The 19,885-nt window shown below is 36.4% G+C and overlaps 1 protein-coding gene across 1 annotated transcript; it reads left to right on the top strand.

Annotated features, from left to right (window-relative positions):
- Nucleotides 1-4,138: 4,138 nt before the first annotated feature.
- On the top strand, nucleotides 4,139-8,032 carry LOC122276605 (probable polyol transporter 4). Its single transcript, XM_043086453.1, has 2 exons — nucleotides 4,139-5,490; nucleotides 6,153-8,032. Exons 1-2 carry the CDS (start codon nucleotides 5,274-5,276, stop codon nucleotides 7,514-7,516), a joined length of 1,581 nt encoding a protein of 526 aa, XP_042942387.1. The 5' UTR covers nucleotides 4,139-5,273; the 3' UTR covers nucleotides 7,517-8,032.
- Nucleotides 8,033-19,885: the final 11,853 nt, after the last annotated feature.

A 19,885-nucleotide genomic window follows, 5' to 3' on the forward strand; every position in this document is an offset into this window, starting at 1 on the left:
TAATTATCTTATTTTATTAATATTTAATTATAGTATTTTTATTTGACTTTTATCTATTTTTATTGTGCTCTTTTTTATTTTATAGAACGTTTATTTTTTAGTTTAGGCTTGCTTTTAATGGATTTTCCTTTGTTTTTGGGCCTAGCTCATTCGGAATTGAAGCCCAATCATTGTGTCTTGTGAAGCCCAGCCCGTTGGTCTTCATTTCAGCACTCTCTCTCTTGAACGATGCATTTTGGCCTCAATGCCCTTAGGGTTTGAATTCTTTTCTTTCATTTCTCTAGCCACGCGTCTTCTTTCTTTTTCTTCATTGTCTTTTTTCCTATTCTTTTCTTCTCCCTCTAGTAAGTTTTTCTTTTGGTTCTTTTCTTTTATGTTTTTGCTATTAGACCGTGTTTCTCCTTCTTCACCATTGTTGTGCTTCCTCTTCCTCTGAAATTCTTGGTGCCGCAGCTCCTATATTTTCTTTTCCTTTCCCTCATCTTACGCGCGCCCACCAAAGTTTTGAATACCGTACTGGATGTCGTATCAATCAAGGCACTAGAACAAAATATTTCGATATCGGTACCGTTTTGTGTACCATTTCAGGATAGTTGATATATAAATAAATTATATATATAAATTATATTTTAGAATAATAGTCTATATATAAATAAATTATACATAAATACATATATATATAAATTATAAATAATTTGGTCTGAATTATGAGTCAAAAAATAAACTAATAGTTTGAAGAAATTATTAAAAAAAAAAGTAAAGGCCAAAATATGGATCGCTATAGCTAGTATTTGGGACAGTACAAAACAAGTATAATACCCATATCGGACTAGTAGCCGATACAATATATATCAATCGTATCGATCAGTACGATACAATATTTGAAACAATGGTGCCCACTCCTCCCCTTTCATTTTTCTCATTTCCTTTGATTTTTCTCTTCATTTCTCTACTATGCCGAGTTGCAACTTATTCTTTTTTATTCTTTTTGGTTTCTTCTTCTTTTGCAAACCTGTGTTGTTGTTGCTATTGCTGCAACCCGTGACTTCTCCCTCTTTGTTTTTGAGTTGCAACGTCTCCCGCCTCCTCCAGCGAGCCACCTCCATTTCTTCCCCAAAGTCGTGAGCCTTGCTCTATTTTTTGGCCCATTTTTGTGTCATGTTTTCTCCCCTAAAGCCGTGAGCGTCCATATTGTTTCTCTCCCTTAATTTCTCCCTTGATTATTTCATGTTCAAGCTTACGAAATCCTTTGCATTTCCATTTGATTTGGTCTCATGGTGGGGTGCACTGGAAGGGGTAAGTAACATACTAAATTATAAAACTAACGGAAAAATAAGAAAATCTATTAGATAGACACTTAGTATAATAAATATATATTTACGTGATATAATTTGATTTAGAAAATAAATTTTAAAATTTAAATTCAATAAATTAAAAATTTACTATTTAAATGAAACAAATAGGATATTCTATTTCTACCATATAATAGAATAATTCGTAAAATATTGGATTAGTTTTCTTACCATTCCTGATCAGATTTTATGATCTAAGTTGGGAAAGGAGTCATCTCAGCAATTTCTCCTTTAACATTCAATATTTAATAAATATTATATAGTCTATTTTATTTAATTTTTTCTGGTATTTTAATTCCATGAGGATGTTTGAGAAATGAAATGAGATAAAAATTTCGTGAATAGTAATAAGATAGTTTGTGAATATTAGTAATATGATACAAGTTAAGTATTTATTAGATTTTAGAAAATGAGATAAAAAATTGAATAAAAAAATTATAAAATTAAAATATTGATAGAATATAATTTTTGTTTTGAGATTTAAAAAAGTTGAGTTGTTTTTAATTTTTTGTTTAAAACTTTGGAGAAGTTGTAATGATTAATTTGAAAATATTTGTATTTAAATGATATTTTAGAATGAAATGAAATTGGATGAGATTGAAACAATTTCCAAACATTCCCTTAGAGTTTGTGTAGTAACAATCCAAATTTTAAAAAGAAAATTCTTTATCTTACTTTCATTCCATTACAAGGAGATAATATTTTTTTTTATCAATTATTGAGTATTTCTTTAAAAATAATAAATGATGATTTAAATGTGATAAAAAATATCACATTTTATATAATGGGATAAAAATAAAATGAGACTATAGCTCACATATTATACCATTAATTTACAAGTATTTTTCAATTTTAACTTGAAATTTAACTCTAGAGTTTATTTGGTAATACAACCGTTTTCAAGTATTCTCAAATTCTTAGATATTTTATTTTAAAATATTACTCAAACACAAAATTTTCAATTTCAAATTTTTAAATTTTTTTTCATTTAATTATTATAAGTTTTCCAAAATCCAAAACAAAACATAAAAAGTAATACAACATTTTCAAATTTTCAAATAATTATTATATTAAATTTTTTAACTTTATAATATGTTTATTTAATTTTTTTTAAACTTAATAAAATATTTTAACCGGAGTAAGTTTATTACCATTTACAGATATATTAAAATATTTGAAGTATCCAAACTCGTTGTTATGGTAATCTTATGTCTCAATCAAGGTGGACCGTACTATTGGGCCCCTAATAAGCCGCTTAGAGGCCCGCATAGTTGAAAGTGCATAAATGATCGAGGGCCTGAAATCTAGCTAAAGCAGGCTTTTTAATTGGAAAATGCTATTCGGCCTCCTCATATCTACCGCTGATTATTATCGCTTGAGCTGGCACAACCACGTGGCGGCAACATGTATAAAAAAATTCGAAAAAACTGTCCACCACCAGTGTCTGAAATTCAAAATCAGAAAAACTCCAAAAATTGGTTCTCCCATCTTTCGAAATTCTTGAGTTTCAATGGTGAAAGGTGTTGATAATAGTCGTAAAGAGTAATAAAAATATATATATATATATATATATTAAATAATAATAATAAAATAATAATAAATAAAAAAAGCCTTAAATAATGTCATACCCTAAGAGCACTCAATGGGTTTTGTAAAACCCTAAAACTTCCATTCGGAAAATCATTAGATCTATCCAAGCACAGAGAGACCCAATTCACCAAATCACTAGATCTATCACATTTACAGGGAGAGAGACTTACCGAGAGGGAGAGAGAGAGGGTTTTTCTTCATCGGCACTAGAATGAAGACTCTCAGACTGCGGGATCCCAAGCTCAAGCTCGACGACAGAGAAATCGTGGTCACTGGGGGGGGAGTTGGGGAGTGAAGAACGAAGGCGGTTACGGGGTGGCTAGGGTTTCGTGTGCTCGAGAGAGAGAGAGAGAGAGAGAGAGAGAGAGAGAGAGAGAGAGAGAGAGAGAGAGAGAGAGAGAGAGAGAGAGAGAGAGAGAGAGAGAGAGAGAGAGAGAGAGAGAGAGAGAGAGAGAGAGAGAGAGGACTGGGAAGTTGGGAGACGGGGTCATGGGACTCGGGAGACGAGGCTTTAGAGAGAGAGAGGGTTTTTTTGAAGCTTTTATACAAACCCGGTTAACCGGGTTCTAAAACGGAACCCGGGTTTCATACCCGGGTCCGGTCCGGATCTATTTGGTTTTGTAAATACGGAGTCCGACCCGGATTTTATCCGGGCCGAAAAACCGCAACCGGAAATTCGGTTTTCCGGATTCCGGGCCGGACCGGATAAAAACCGGTCCAGATGAACAGCCCTATGTAAAACCCATAAAAAAATATAAAGAAAAATGGTCTAAAACATGCATCCAACGATGTCTTATTTTTTTTTCTATTTTACATTTGTGTATAGTGTTTCCTCTAGATGTAGAAGTAACTGTACACAAATGTAAACATATTTTAATTATTTTCTATCTTTTCTTGTACTTTTTCATTAAAATTAATTTCTTTTATTGTACTTTTTTTCTTATAAAATATTAAAAAGTATAATATTAAAATGATACGAAAAAAAAATAGATAAGTTGATGTATGATATATTATAAAAATCAGTATGTAAAATAAAAAAAATGAGATTTAGTGATGTATTTTAAAAGATAGGATAAAAAATTCATTGGGAGTCCTCTAACGTAACCATCTCAAATCATTAGGAAATTCTGTCCAATCAAATCTTAGCTATCGCATAACTCTCTCTAAATCCAAAACTCCTTTTAAAATCCAACTGTCACCGACCAAAGCAAAAGAGTTTACTTGCAGAGCAGAGAGCAGGGTTTAATAATTCCACCATAAAGCTTCAAGTAATATGGTAACAATCGTGTTGATATACAAGGTACCGAGAGCCCAACAAACCTAGAAAAATACACCCACAATCTTGCCAAGAAGTTTCACCAGAAAAATAGTTCTTCTTCCTCCACGTTGTCAGCCGAAAGCCCCCGCAGAGATGGAATTGCAAATAAGATAGAAGGAAAAGAGATGCCTTTGTGCTTCGGAGGGATTCTTCTCATCAATCCCACGGCCGCCTCTATTTTCTCTATCTTTGTCCTTAAGATTTGCACAACTACTGGAAGAAGAAGAAGGTGGTGATCAAATGAAAAAAAATAGAAAGTGGAATGGACCCAACCTGATTTCGGTAGCTCGAGGACGGAGTGGAGGCAGGCCATTTCGGCAGCAAGAGAAAATTCAGTTTGGTCGACAGGCGATTTCAGCAAGAGAAAACGCGGTTTGGCTTTAGCCATTTGTTTTTTAATTTTTTTTAATTTTATTAAATCACTAAATCAGTAGCTGCCACGTCTAAAAAGTCATTCCCAATCCCATACACGGGCTCATTGTCAAACTTATTTCCGAGATTGAAATCAATCTTTAGAAGTTTAGGACAACATCGGGCTTGATCCTTAGATAGTGACGTGGCGCAAGATCATTCGTAGATGGAAAAAGGAAATAGCGAGAAATGCTGGGCAAGGAAGCGTAGGGTAATTGTCGGTCGACGCTGGGTTTTCTTCCTCGTGCCGGAATATAAGTTGCTTTTTTCCTACAAAAATAAAGGAGAACAGGTCCCTCTTTGACAAATGTCAATTACCATTGTTTAAGGAAAAGCTCAGTTGGAGTGGGGACCACCGCTGCACACCTCAAATGTGTAACATTCTACCCTCTCAGCCAAACCAGATCTGTTGCTTTGCAAGAAAATCTTTTCCTCGGAAGAATAGTCAAAAGTCTCTGCCTTTCTTTCCCAGTTTTCCTATTGCTTCCCAAACACCCAAAGAATTAGGGGGGAGTAGCCCATCAATGATTGTACCTTCATCCATGCTGATATAACCAAACTATATAGATAAGAGAGAGAGAGAGAGAGAGAGAGAGAGAGAGATGGGGCTGGTGGGTGATGAGGAAAATGGGAATGGAGAGGGGCTGGTGGAGATTCCTATTGGAAGCAAAAACAAGTATAAGAGGATGAATACTGATGGCACAGAAGAGGATGTGGTATTTTCCAATGAAAGTATATCAATTAGGAAAAATACCACCCGGAACTTTGTGTTCGTCTGTGCCATCTTTGTCTCCCTCAATTCCGTGCTCCTTGGATACGGTTAGTCCTTCCTTATTGTCACTTTTTTCCATATAATCTCCTTGTTTTTAGTTTGATCCGGTTGATTATCACAACCCTTAATGATATTTTTTTTTTCTTTTTATTCATTGCTGCAACTTTTATCTTTCCTCTTTGATCTGCTTATTTGGCAGGAATTCCATATTATGTAAATTCAAAATTAAAATCCCATCTGATGTAATGTGAAAATGTATTGTGGTTTTAAAATGATGGATGTGCTTAAATACTGGAGTACAGCAATATTTGTCTTTAACTTAGAATGCTATATTCATCAAAGGAATGGGGAATTGGTTGATAAGCTCTCGAATGTGAATTTGAACGAGGAAAATGCCAATAGGAGAAAATGGTAGAAGAAAGTTTGAATGCAATTTCCAATCAATGTTTAAAGACAATAATTTTTATGTTAAGACGCCGTGGACCAGGGAAGGCAGTCGGCTCCTGGTCCATTTAGACATGACTGAATGCACATGGGGATCCAGTTAAGCAAGTTTATGAAAATGTTTTCAGAAAAATTTGTTAACGTAAAAATTATTGTATTTGTATATTATGATAACAAAATTTAGTCCAATTAACTTGTTATTTTGACTTCTTAATTGACTGTATCTAGAATTCAAGGTTTGCAAATTGTACGTATGATTATGCAGATGTTGGCGTTATGAGTGGAGCAATTTTATTCATTCAGGAGGATCTGAAGATAACAGAGGTACAAGAAGAAGTCCTTGTTGGAATCTTAAGCATAATATCGTTGTTGGGTAGTTTGGCTGGTGGAAAAACATCAGATGCCATTGGCAGAAAATGGACAATTGCCTTTGCAGCCATTGTCTTTCAAACAGGTGCTGCTGTAATGACTCTTGCTCCGAATTTTAGAGTTCTGATTGTTGGCAGAATCTTGGCTGGGGTAGGGATTGGCTTCGGGGTCATGATTGCTCCTGTATACATTGCCGAGATATCACCTGCCGTTGCTAGAGGATCTCTTACCTCCTTCCCCGAGATATTTATAAATCTAGGAATCCTTCTTGGATACGTGTCAAACTATGCCTTTTCAGGACTGCCCACTCATATAAGCTGGAGGATCATGCTTGGTGTGGGAATTCTTCCCTCCGTTTTTATTGGGTTTGCCCTGTTTGTGATCCCTGAATCTCCAAGGTGGCTAGTTATGCAGAACAGGATTGAGGAAGCAAGAGCCGTGCTGTTAAAAACAAATGAGAGTGAAAGAGAAGTGGAAGAAAGATTGGCAGAAATACAGGTAGCCGCTGGGATGTTTAATGCTGAGAAGTATGAAGCAAAATCTGTCTGGCGTGAAATACTAAAACCTTCTCCTCCAGTCCGACGGATGCTAATTGCTGGATGTGGAATCCAATGTTTCCAACAGATTACAGGTATTGATGCAACTGTTTATTATAGCCCCACAATCTTCAAAGACGCTGGAATTAAAGGCAATACACAGCTCCTTGCAGCAACTGTTGCTGTTGGGTTTACCAAAACATTGTTCATCTTGATAGCCATATTTCTTATTGACAAAGTGGGGAGAAAGCCTTTGCTTTACATAAGCACAATCGGAATGACTACTTGCTTGTTTTGTCTAAGCCTTACTCTGGCTGTATTGGGGAAGGAAAAAATGGGGATCGGATTGGCAATTTTAGCAGTTTGTGGGAATGTAGCTTTCTTCTCGGTAGGGATTGGCCCGATTTGTTGGGTATTGTCATCTGAAGTTTTCCCTCTAAGGCTTAGAGCCCAAGCATCAGCCCTTGGGGCAGTCGGTAGTAGAGTCAGTAGTGGCTTGATTGCTATGTCTTTCCTCTCAGTTTCTCGGGCAATTACGGTGGCTGGAACCTTTTTTGTTTTCTCTATACTTTCAGCTCTCTCTGTTGCTTTTGTCTATACATGCGTTCCTGAAACAAAAGGGAAGTCTTTGGAGCAAATTGAACTGGTCTTTCAAAACGAGGGAGAAGCGAGAGGATGTAAGATGGAAATGGGAGATGCAGAGCGTCTGGTCCAGAGAGAATGAGTGGCTTCATGCCTGATTGCTAAACCACTAAACCACAATCTCCCAAGAAAAGGCTTGTAATTCTAGAACCCCTTCAGCCAGTTGGAGGTGTTTCAAATCCACCGTGAAATATACCAAGTTCATATCATATAAGATTCTTCTAAAATTCGAAGATGGTACCTTTTGAGAAATCCAAGATCTCTCGGACAAGAGCTATTACACACATAAAGGAAGCATAAAGGAGTGAATACTTCTCCTCTTAGAGTACAATGTTAGTTCTTTGGACCAATGTGCCTGAAAAGATTTTTTAGATTAATATGTACATTTCCTCGTGGATGATTCTTTCATTTTACATTCCTGTGGACTGTGTGGGAGATTGACCCTGGGAGCAGATTCAAGTAACTAGTAAGAACAGTGTATCTAGACTTATAATTGAGGTCTTGACTTTGAATATGCCTTCCATAATTGTTTCTCTGTGTATCCGAGAAAACGTAGGAAACGGAAGAAGAAATTTGATTAAATATTTTTTATGGTCAATATGTGATATTCTTGGCTTCACTAGTCCAATGCCTCTGATGCTTTTCTCTTCGGATGGATTAATCATGACTCCCGGTTGGACCAGCGGCCAGCCTCTAAAGCTAGAGCGTCAATCTCCCTCTACTGGTGAGCTCTAGATAAAATCATTTTACGATTTCTTTATAATTTTATAATAAAATATTTTTATTTCTAATCAAATATATAAGAGTCAAAATAATAGGTAGATAATTTTTTTCAAAAATAAGATTTTATTATGTTGTTGTGCTACATATAATAATATTTTATTATATTTTTATTTATTTATTAAATAGTGCTACATGTAATTACAATTTTACCACTACATTATATGCATTGGGTAAAAACTAAAAAGTCTACCATCATCATTCAATATATTGACGAAATCTGAAATGGTAAGTCTCAATTGGTGCCTGGCCTCTTATTCTTATCAAAGAGTTCAAGCTAGATTTGGGTTGATTTTGTTAATGAGTAGGTCGTGCGTAGCTGACAATATTCCTTTTCGATATATTTCTTTTTAAATGTTGCTTTAATTTTATAAATATATATATATATGGTTCTCGCATTTTAATGGGAAAACAAGGTACACTTTGGTTGTTGATTTAGGGTAAGTTTGGCATGGAAATTGATCAATTTTTCAAGAATGAGATATTTTATTAGAATCTGACGAGACTTATAAGGGTAGATCGAATTGAACTAGCATAAAGACTTTACTATGTGCATAAAACACGTGGTAATTAAAGCGAGTTGCCTGGTTTGTCTTTGTAGATGAGATGAGTTGAAATTAAAGTTGAAAATTGAATAAAATATTGTTATAATATATATTTTTTTAATATTATTCTTATTTTGAGATTTGAAAAAAAACTGAATTGTTTATTTTATTTTGTACGCGAATTTAAAAAATTTATAATGATTAAATAGAATGAGATGAGATGAATTGATAAGTATTGTGAAACAAACAAGGCTTTAAAGAGCTTGAGAAGTGTTGTAAAAAAGGTTAACCCAAATTTGAGTTATACCAAAATAAGGACTTCTATTCATGATTTTCTAAATGTAAGGAGCATATAATTTCCTTAAAATTCTTATTTGTTTTTAAGTGAGAAAAAACCTGTTAATGAGGTATAGAGTCTTGAAGGCAAAACAATTTCATCTTATATACACAGATTACCACCACGTTAATCTTTTAAACCTCTTGTTCTTGAAGGAGCAGTGAGCGAGTCGATCATTAGTATACAGACGAGTTCATACATGAAGTGGTGTTTGATGTTGTTTTGTAATTAGTAAAGCATGGAGAGTAGTCCGTAATATATAAATATGAGTGCAAAATGCAAGTGCCGCAAAGAGAACAATATTGGCCATAAAAGGAAAAGGAGAAGAAAACTTAGAAAAGGAGGCACAAAGGAGAAGTACGTAGTACTTCTTGGAAACCTTCAGGCTTCAAGATATTGGAGGGAGACTTTTGGTTTTGTTTCACCAAGATTTTTGCATGGGATAAGAGCCCCGGCATTGGTCTCTTTAAATTCAGATTCTCTTTAAAATTTGAATGGTTTTCACTTAAAATCACTGCATTGGAATTGGTAAACACTAAAATCACAACCTTTGAGCTACAGTATATTTGGGGTCATCTCTATATTTGAAGACTAACTAATATTCCCATTATTTTATTACAAAATCACTTCCACCAACTAATTTGCCTCATTTCGCCTGTGAATCCATTTCCTTTCTCCTAGATCTCCTTTCTCTTCCTCTCTCTTACTTTTCTCTCAAGTTCTCAACAGTTCGTAATATATGAGAGAGACTGGTGAGCTGGGATGGATTTCGTGTGTTAAATGGAGGGGTGCCCACGTGGGGCAGACCCCTCCTTCACTCTGTCTAATGCTTATAACGCATGTCTTAAAGCTATGCGTTACTGCCATTTAATAGTATTTAGGCTATGGATTTGTTAAAACGTTATTCTAATTATAAACTACGTAATACGCTTTACCACTAAGTGGAAACTCTTGAAATTTGTCGATCTTGAGAAACTTGTGGAACAACTTTATAAGCTGAGTTTGAGGTATTTTCCGCTGTACTTTCTAACATTGATATCAGAGCTTTTATAATTGCTTCTAGTTTCTTTTTTGCATATGCATGTAAACTGTAATTGTGTTTTTTTATGTGATTCGCACACATGTGGTGTTGCAATTTTTTTTTATATAATAATAATAAAAAAAAGGGCTGAACCGCTATGCAGCGGTGCTGCGCTCACCACCCACACACGGTGGTGCAACGCGCATCACCCATATGCGTGGGGGAGCAACGCGCACCAAAGGGTGCTGCGCTCACCACCCACGCACGATGGTGCAGCGAGCATCACCTCTGCTCTCAGTGGTGCAGCGTGCACCACCTGTACGCACCGGAGGGTGCCGCGCGCACCACGGTGCCGCACGCACCAGCAGGTGCCCACGGTCCTCCGTGCACCGTGGGGGCACCTGCAGCACCGCCTCGGTGTTGGGCGCACCAGAGGGGTGCTGCCAGCACCACCTAGGTGCTGCGGTAGCACCCAGTTTCCTCTGGAAGCAGTTTCCGGCGAACAGCGGCGCCAGTGACCTCCATAAACGGCAGCAGAAGCTAGTTGTTTTTTTCAAGTTACTGTTCACGTGAACAGTTACTACTGGAAGAAGAAGATGACTATTAGGTCATCTGTTTCCATATGGGCTTGGGTTGTTTTTTAGCCCACTGCTTTTTTTCCCAAATGAAATGGGTTGGGCCTTTCAGCCCATTTGTTTTCTGTTAAAAAAAAAATTGCAAAAAGGGGCAGTTTTTGTTTTATAAAATGGCATAATGGGTTTTGAACCCAAGACCTCTTAATAAACTAAGGAGATAGGCGCACTACTGGGCTACAAATATCCTTTAGTTTAGGTGGGGGTTTTTAAATTTTTTTTTTTGTTAATAATAATAATAATAATAATAAAAATAAAATTTTTTTGGCATGATTTAATATATGCTTAGATATATTGTTATATTACATGTGATCTTTTATTTAATGTTGTAGATTAAATGTGATTACATGTGAATATTTGGTTATTTTCATGCTATTTTTTTTTTATAATGTTATATTACATGTGATCTTTTATTTAATTTTTTAAATTAAATGTGATAACATGTATGTGTGTATTGAACATGTGGAAATATGATTATTTTATCATCTATGAATGTTAGACTTGAATGTTTAGACATTAGTCTTTATTTCTTTTAGTGATAAAATAGAAAATCCCACTAAGTAGTCTTAATTAGAATTGTCATTGTGAATGATAGGCTGAAAGAATGCAGTGACCCCAGTAAGAACTGTAAATGCACTGTATAGCCAAAAGACCATGGTGACCCCAGTAAGAACTGTAAATGCGCTGTATAGCCAAAAAGACTACAGTGACCCCAGTAAGAACTATAAATGCACTGATGGAACAAGAAAAATGGACTGTAATGGTCTCATATGAATCATCTTTGTAGACTGGCCCAAAAGGTTACTGCAGTTTTAGTAGGTTATGTCTTTACATGTGACTAGACCTAGATGACTACTTAAGATAGTGGGAGTATGGTTGAGATTTATGATAATAAATTCTCCTATATTTATTTATTTATTTTTTTTAATTTTCGTGGGAATTGAGTTAGAAATTTAATAATTGGATATTGTGGCGCAAGAGATGATTCTGAAGCCTAACGATTTTTCGATTTTGCGACATGTCTAAATTATTCTTTTTCTAACTTGAAAGGACGTGGCAGATTTCTTAGGTGTGTGAGTAATATCCCTTCTTTGTGTATTGTAGTGAAATAACATCCAATAATATTATTGCCGACTTAAACAAAGGGGAGAAATTAGATGGAAAAAATTATGACATATGGCATCGCAAGATCCAATATGTCTTAGATGAGCAAGAGGTCTTGGAGGCCTTATCTCACACCCTTACTATGCCCGAGTAAGGGAACTCGGAACAACACAAGATAGATCATCAAGCCTATACCCAATGGGCTAAGAAAAATCAGCGCGCGCGCATAATAATGTTAAACAGCATGCACAATAATCTAATGTGTAAGTTTGAGGTCTATGATACTGCCCAAAGCATGTGGGAGGCTTTGAAATTGAAGTTTGGTGGAACTTTAGCCACTAGGTTGCGTGGATTAACCATAAGGTTCGACTCCTATAAGATGCGCTTTGACCACACGATGAAGCAGCATCTTAGGACTATGTCAACTATGATTCCTGAACTTAGGTCGGCAGGAAACAACCTGACAGATGAACATCAAGTACATGCAGTGATAAGATCACTATCAAATTCTTGAGAGAATATGAGCCAGAACCTAACGCATAACGAGAATATCAAATACTTTGATGATGTCTCGCGTCACTTGGAATTGGAGGCTGAGCGCCTAGAGGCTGCTAAGCCCAATCATACGGCTTATGTGGCTAATGTTGGTTCGCACAAGACATCAAGGTCTAAGCGCAAAAAGTCCAAGAATGGAGTAGCTGTTGGACAAATTAAAAAAGTGTCAGGAACTTCTCAGCGCACCAAGTGGGGCAAGCGCAGGAAAAAAAAGTCAAAATTAGAGTGTTTCAACTGCGGAAAGATTGGCCACTTCGCTTGTGACTGCACTGAGCCGAAAAAGGTACACTCTGACTTTCCTCACATTGTTTTTGAAACTAGCTATGTGATGGTTGCTGACTCCTATCCTTTGTGGACTGTTGATTCAGGAGCGACCGAGCACATAGCGCAAGATAGAGTCAGATTTGTGGAGTATCGCCAGATTCCAAGTGGGAGTCGTGATATCAAGGTGGGGAATGGAGCTAGTGTGGAGGTACTGGGACTTGGTACCTATAAGATGGACTTGCGGGGTGGCCACACTCTTTTCCTCCACAATGTGCTATAGGCTTCCGAGATCCGACGAAACTTACTTTCAATTGTTACTCTATTAAAACTTGGTTTTCGGATTGTTTTTTAAAACAATTATGTTTCCTTTCATTTGGGCCATGTGTTTTATGGTAATGCTTTTCTTCAAAACGGTTTTATAATATTGGATTTAGTTTATTCTAATATAAACGAATCTATTGTTTTTCTTTCTTCATCTATTGATAATTTGAATTCATACACATAGCATGTTAGGCTTGGCCATATAGGGCAAGATAGAATGACTCGATTAGTTAGATAAGGCCTGATAGACAATCTCGCTAAAGTCATCTTGCCCACGTGTGAACATTGTCTAATGGGAAAAGTTAAAAGAAAACCGTTTGGAAAAGCCACGAGGGCATCTTTTCCACTGCAATTAGTTCACTCAGACATCTGTGGTCCAATGAGTGTGAGGGCAAGACACAGACGTGTCTACTTCATCACTTTTATAGATGATTTTTCACGTTACGGTCATGTCTACTTAATCTCCCATAAGTCTCGAGCATTGGAATGTTTTAGACAATATCTAAGAATGGTCAAGAATCTGTTAGATAAGAGTTTAAAAACTCTAAGAACTGATCGAGGATGAGAATATCTCTCTGAGCAATTTAAAAGGCTCTGTGATGAAAAAGGAATCAAAAGACAGTTAACGATGTCGAGTACGCCGCAGCAAAATGACGTGGCGGAAAGGAGAAATCAAACACTGCTTGAGATGGTTAGGTCAATGATGGCACAAGCAAACCTACAAATTTCTTTTTGGGGGGATGCACTTTTGACTGCTGCCTACATTCTTAACCGAGTGCCCTTCAAATCAGTAACTTCCACCCCATATGAACTATGGACCGACGAGAAACTCAATTTGAGTAACTTGCGGCCATGGGGTTCAACGGGTTTTGTTCATGATCTTTCTTATAAGTATGAGAAATTAGGCCCTAGAGGGAAGAAGTGTATCTTTATAAGGTATTCAGAACACTCTAAAGGGTATGTGTTAATAGGTGAACAAACTGATGAAAGTGTAACTGAGATTGAATCACGAGATGTGGATTTCATTAAAAATGAATTTCCAAGTAGAGCTGAGGTTAATAAGAGTTTAAAACTTCATGAGATTGTGGAACAAGAGGAAAGTGCTCCAAGGAATTTAGTTAAGAATGAGGAAGAAATTCTTCAAACTCCTACAAATGATAAAAGGGACTTAAATCCGAGTGGGAGCACACCACTTGTCAATCAATCACAACAACCTCAGCCACGTAGAAGCACACGTGAAAGTATTCCCCATCGTCGTTTTGAGATTGAAGGGGAAGCTTTTATGGTAGCTCCGCATGATGATGATGAGCTTAGGACAATTCATGAGACTCTCTCATCTTCTACTAAAGATGAGTGGATAAAAGCTCTTAATGATGAAATTGAGTCTATGAAGACTAACCAGGTCTGGGATCTGGTTGATCTACCGACAAGGCGTAAGACTATGGGAACAAATGGGTTCTTAAAGTCAAACGCAAGTCGGATGGATCGATAGATAAGTACAAAGCTCGCTTAGTAGCGAAAGGATATACCCAACAGGAGGGTATAGACTATGAGGAAACTTTCTCACCAGTGGTGATGTTTGCTTCAATTCGCCTGATTCTAACTATAGTAGCAAACATGGATTTGGAACTTTACCAAATGGATGTTAAGACAACATTTCTCGATGGAGAACTAGATGAGGAGATCTATATGGATCAACCAACGGATTTTGTGGTCAAAGGTCAAGAGCGCAAAGTGTGCAAGCTCAAACAATCAATATATGGCTTAAAACAATCATCTAGGCAATGGTACCTCAGATTCCATCGAGTCGTTCTTTCGAATGGATTTACGATGATCACAGATGACCATTGTGTCTATGTCAAAAGGTCTAAGAAGAGTTTCATTATGTTATCATTATATGTTGATGACATACTACTAGCTGGAAATGATAAAGGGTTGATAGTCACCACAAAAGAGTGGTTATCCTTCAATTTTGAGATGAAGGATATGGGTGAAACAGAATACATTCTGGGAGTTAAGATCTACAGAGATCGCTCAAAGAGATTTTTGTGTTTATCCCAACAGACTTACATAAAGAAAGTCCTCGAGCGTTTCCTAATGAATGGATGTAAACCCATTGACACCCTTGTTGCAAAAAGCGAGAACTTATCTAAAGAGTTATGTCCTAAGACTCAAATAGAAAAAGAAAAGATGGCCCGTGTCCCTTATGCTAATGTTGTGGGTAGTCTGATGTACGCAATGATGTGTACTCGGGCTGACATATGCTATGCAGTTGGCTTAGTGAGTAGATTCCAATTTAACCTCGAACTGGCTCACTGGAAAGTAGTCAAGAGGATAATGCGATATCTCAAGAAACTGCAGACTATGTGCTGTGCTATCAAGGTTCATATTTGCAGCTAAAAGGTTACAGCGATGCCGACTGGGGCAGTGACCTAGATGAGCGTAAATTAACCACTGGGTATGTCTTTCTGCTCAACAATGGTGCCATTACATGGAGCAGCAAGAAACAACCCTATATAGCTTTATCTACCATGGAGGCAGAATACATAGCTTATTCTACATCGGTTTAAGAAGCTGTTTGGTTACGAAGATTCCTTAAGCATTTAGACATTGGTATGGATATTTCAGATCCGGTGACAATATTCTGCGATAGTACGGCTACTCTCGCATATGCTAAGAACTCTAAGTACCATGGAAGAACCAAACACATAGATATCAGATATCATTACATCATAGACATGGTAGCGCAAAAGGAAGTGGTTCTGAAACACCTCTCTACAAGTCGCATAGTTGCTGATCCCTTAACGAAGCCCATAGCAAGAGATGTCTTTGAGGCTCATGTTAAGAATCTAGAACTACGTAGATTGTAAATGTATTTTGTGTTTCAAATGACATTGAGATGTAACCATTCTTTTGGGATATTAATACAATATGATTCAGTTATTGTCTTTATCGTATTGTTTTTCTAATTCACATACAAGATATGTCAACAGGCTTAGATCGGCTCACTCACACGAGCAATCGCCTCTAACGCTTGAGAAGCAAGTAGAGATGAGATATTGTGTTCTTAGATACTTGTCCAAATGGATAAGTTAGTTGACACAAAGATATGTCGTTTTAATGGGAGCTAAGATGAGGTCCAATAAGAGGACTATGCATGGGTTACCCCACAACCTATGTAACCTGTGGTTAGCCAGATGTGAGATCCTCTTTGACGCCTTGGAGGCGAGCAAATAGAGGAACTCGGGTTAGACGCTTAAGGAGCGGCTAGACTAAGATCTGTACGGTGTTGATATAGACATATGCTCTTTGAGAAAGAGAAATCCACCGTAGCATGTGTTTCATACTACATGTGCTTATTCGACCAAATGAGTAAGTGAGTAAATGGTTCCCCTCTTTCTCACTATGTGAGTCTCATTTTTTTAAGCGTCCTTTACTTTTGACTATGTCACAAGATGGAGGTTATGATGTCTGCTACTTTGGCATGTTGTCTATGGCCATGATCAATACGGTCTAAAAAGGTATTGCTGGAAAAGCGGTTTGACCAAAGTTAAATGATATGAGTGCAAAGGGAAGATTCTTCGATATCACATCTTCGATAGTGTTTGCTGACGTCAAACTATGACGCTACATACTGGTAGCGACTAAGGTTGTGAACATATTGAAATGATTTAGAGATAGACAAGCATTGTTCTGAGTTTTCTGAAACTCAAGAAGGTTTCGAAAATGCTTGAACTGATGCGATCGAATGAGTCTAGGACATAACCAGACACTTTAAGGATGTTACTATGCTAGTCTTCTCTGGGAGAGATTTAATGTATGTACTCCCACCTTTCTACAGATATGCTTGGTGGTCGCACGGCCTATTTACTTGTATGAATAAGATTGAGAATATTAGAGAGAAGTTGACCTGGGGTCATGTCCACTGTGTGCGAGTTGGAGATGTTAAATGGAGGGGTGCCCACGTGGGGCAGACCCATCCTTCACTCTGTCTAACGCATGGCTTTTAAGCCATGCGTTACTGCCATTAAATGGCAGTTTTAAAGGCCAGCCGTTATAGCCCCCCTCTTTTGCTTCTTGGTAATAATCTGAATTAGTAAAAAGCTCTCTCTCTTTTGTTCTCTCTTAAAATAGTATTTAGGCTGTGGATTTGTTAAAGCGTTATTCTAGTTTTAAATTACGTAGTACGCTTTACCACTAAGTGGAAACTCTTGAGATTTATCGATCTGGAAAAACTTGTCGAGTAACTTTATAAGCTGAGCTTGAGGTACTTTCCGTTATGCTTTCTAACATCGTGTATTTAACTTCATGCCAAGGAGATGTAAACCTCTAAAAATTGGATATAGGATCTATTTGCTTTGCCATGTTATAACATCCTTGTCAAAAATTACAGACAGAAAATCATTATCAAGCACGCCAACCCAACAAGGGGTTTTATTTCATAGTGTGCAAGTCTGCAAGCCATAATCTATGATACATACAATATAGCCTTACTAAGACATTTTTCACCACGCATAACACAATAGCCATATATTGACAAATGACACAACAGCCTTAGTAAGACATTTTTTTTTAATGGATGATATTATTTTTGGAATGAAGGATTTGGGGGGGGGGGGGGGGGGGGAAGGATGAGATCGTGACTTGCTCTTGACCATGTTTATTCATTCAATGATGTTTGGAATGGACGCTCTTTGCTCAACTCAGTGTTTTGTAACCATAGGGCTTGTAAGATGCCAAGAGATGAGGGACTGCAGTTTGTGGGTCAGTTTCCTCAGTTATCCGTTCTACAATTTAAGAAGGGTTTGGGGATTTTTGATGATGGATTAAAGCCACTTGTGGGGTCATACAAATTAGAATTGCTGGTTGTGGAAGATTGTCCTCATATTTTTGAAAGAGGTGTTTAGGAAGGTACAAAATCTATACCTTTCAGGCAGGACCTTTCTTGGATGTACTTGTTTTGGGCTCTTAAACATTATTTAACCTAGTGTGTTTGGTTTGTGCATATAAAATATATAGTTTCTGTAAAAGTGAGTCATTTTATACAATATTTGTATAAAATTGGTTGTGCAATGAGTTTGCCTTTGTTGACTATCATCATATATGCTTATTGTACTTGTTTTTCTAGCTCGTCTTTTGGAGTTTAAACTTTAAAAGTTATTGATTTTGTAGGTTTCAGCAAGTTTGTGTTTGGTTTTGCAAGTTTCTACGTTCTTGATTGGCATGTAAGTTTCAAAGAGAGTGTCGCCAAGTCTCTTCCTGACCTTTGATGTAGAGATGAGGAAATCGGTTTTCTGGGGAAGAAACCAATGGTTTGACCCCAGTTAACCCAGGGCCCCGTTGGAAAATTGCAACCCATCAGCAATCACATCATATGGCGAAAGCAATGACATCCGCAAAGGCATTTTAATTCCCTCAACGTTAGCTACATAACATGAGTTTTGCTGCCATGAATAAAATTGTCTACTAATTTACATATTAATACTGATTATTTTATATTTAAAATTTAAGTTAGTACTGTTTTCAATAAGAGTTTTGCTACGTATAAGTAAAGTCGTATACTAATCTGTATATCAATACTGATTCTTTCATCTTTAAAATTTAAATTAACACTATTTTTAATAAAATTTATTTTTTGACCAATCACATTAGATTGGTATACATATTAGTACACAGTTGTACTTGTAACTAGATTTTTTTTAATAAAATCTACTTTTTGATCAATCATATTAAATTTGTATACATATTAATACGCAATTGTGTTTATAATTAGATTTTTCCTATAACATGATTGCCACCATAACACTGTTAACATTAAACCCGATAGACGTACACAACCTAATACACGTACATTAGAGGTTATAAGTTTTAAATTTTCTGTAATTATTATTTCATTTAATAATTAAGAAAAGTAAGATTTTTTCTCTCGACTCTCGAGTTAAACGCATTGACATTTTGTCCAAAACTGAGTTTTAATATTTTATATAATAGATTAATGCTAATCACTATTATTTTATCATATTTTTTACTATTTATTATATGATTATAATATTATTTATATATGTCTAGTTTATGGATCAATTATTTGATTTATTCGATGTTGAAAAAATAATAATAAAATAGATGTTGTAAAATAACATTGTAAAATTGTATGACCACCTTGAGCTAGAAGTCAAATGCACAGTGCATAGTGCCAGCATAGTATTGCATAGTAACTGGCATAGTAAATGGCCGACATCGCACAGTGCGCATAGTGCCAGCATAGTACTGCATAGTAACTGGCATAGTAAATGACCGACATCGCACAGTGCATAGTGCCAGCATAGTACTGCATAGTAACTGGCATAGTACATATGCATAGTATTGCATAGTAACTGGCATAGTTCCCTTTGTACGCCTATATATATCGTTGAATTCTTTAAGAAATTCATAAGTTTCATAACTTCTCTTGAGTTCTATCTCTCTCTCTCTCTCTCATTTCGATAGTTTTATAACACGTTATCAGCACGAAAGTTCTGACAATCTTGAAGCTAATAGTCCTCTACTTCAAGTAAGTTTTTCAATATATTTTTATATTCTTGATTTATATATGTAAAAAATGTCAAATCTTACAAAATTAGAATTCGTTGCTCTTGACATTTCTGGAAAAAATTATTTATCTTGGATCCTTGATGCTGAGATCCATCTGGATGCGATGAACCTGGGAGATACAATTAAAGAAGGAAATCAAGGGTCCCTGCAGGACCGTGCTAAGGCAATGATTTTCCTTCGGCACCATCTTCATGAAGAATTAAAAACTGAGTATTTAACGGTGAAAGATCCACTTATTTTGTGGAATGATTTAAGGGAAAGATATGAACACCAGAAAACTGTAATCCTCCCAAAAGCTCGT

Source organism: Carya illinoinensis, chromosome 9 (genome assembly GCF_018687715.1).
Source record: "Carya illinoinensis cultivar Pawnee chromosome 9, C.illinoinensisPawnee_v1, whole genome shotgun sequence".
Taxonomy (NCBI): domain Eukaryota; kingdom Viridiplantae; phylum Streptophyta; class Magnoliopsida; order Fagales; family Juglandaceae; genus Carya; species Carya illinoinensis.

Coding starts and splice junctions, on each gene's coding strand:
- LOC122276605 (XM_043086453.1), top strand. CDS start 5,274: ATGGGGCTGGTGGGTGATGAGGAAAATGGGAATGGAGAGGGGCTGGTG. Junction 5,491..6,152: donor TTCCGTGCTCCTTGGATACG/GTTAGTCCTTCC, acceptor ATGATTATGCAG/ATGTTGGCGTTATGAGTGGA.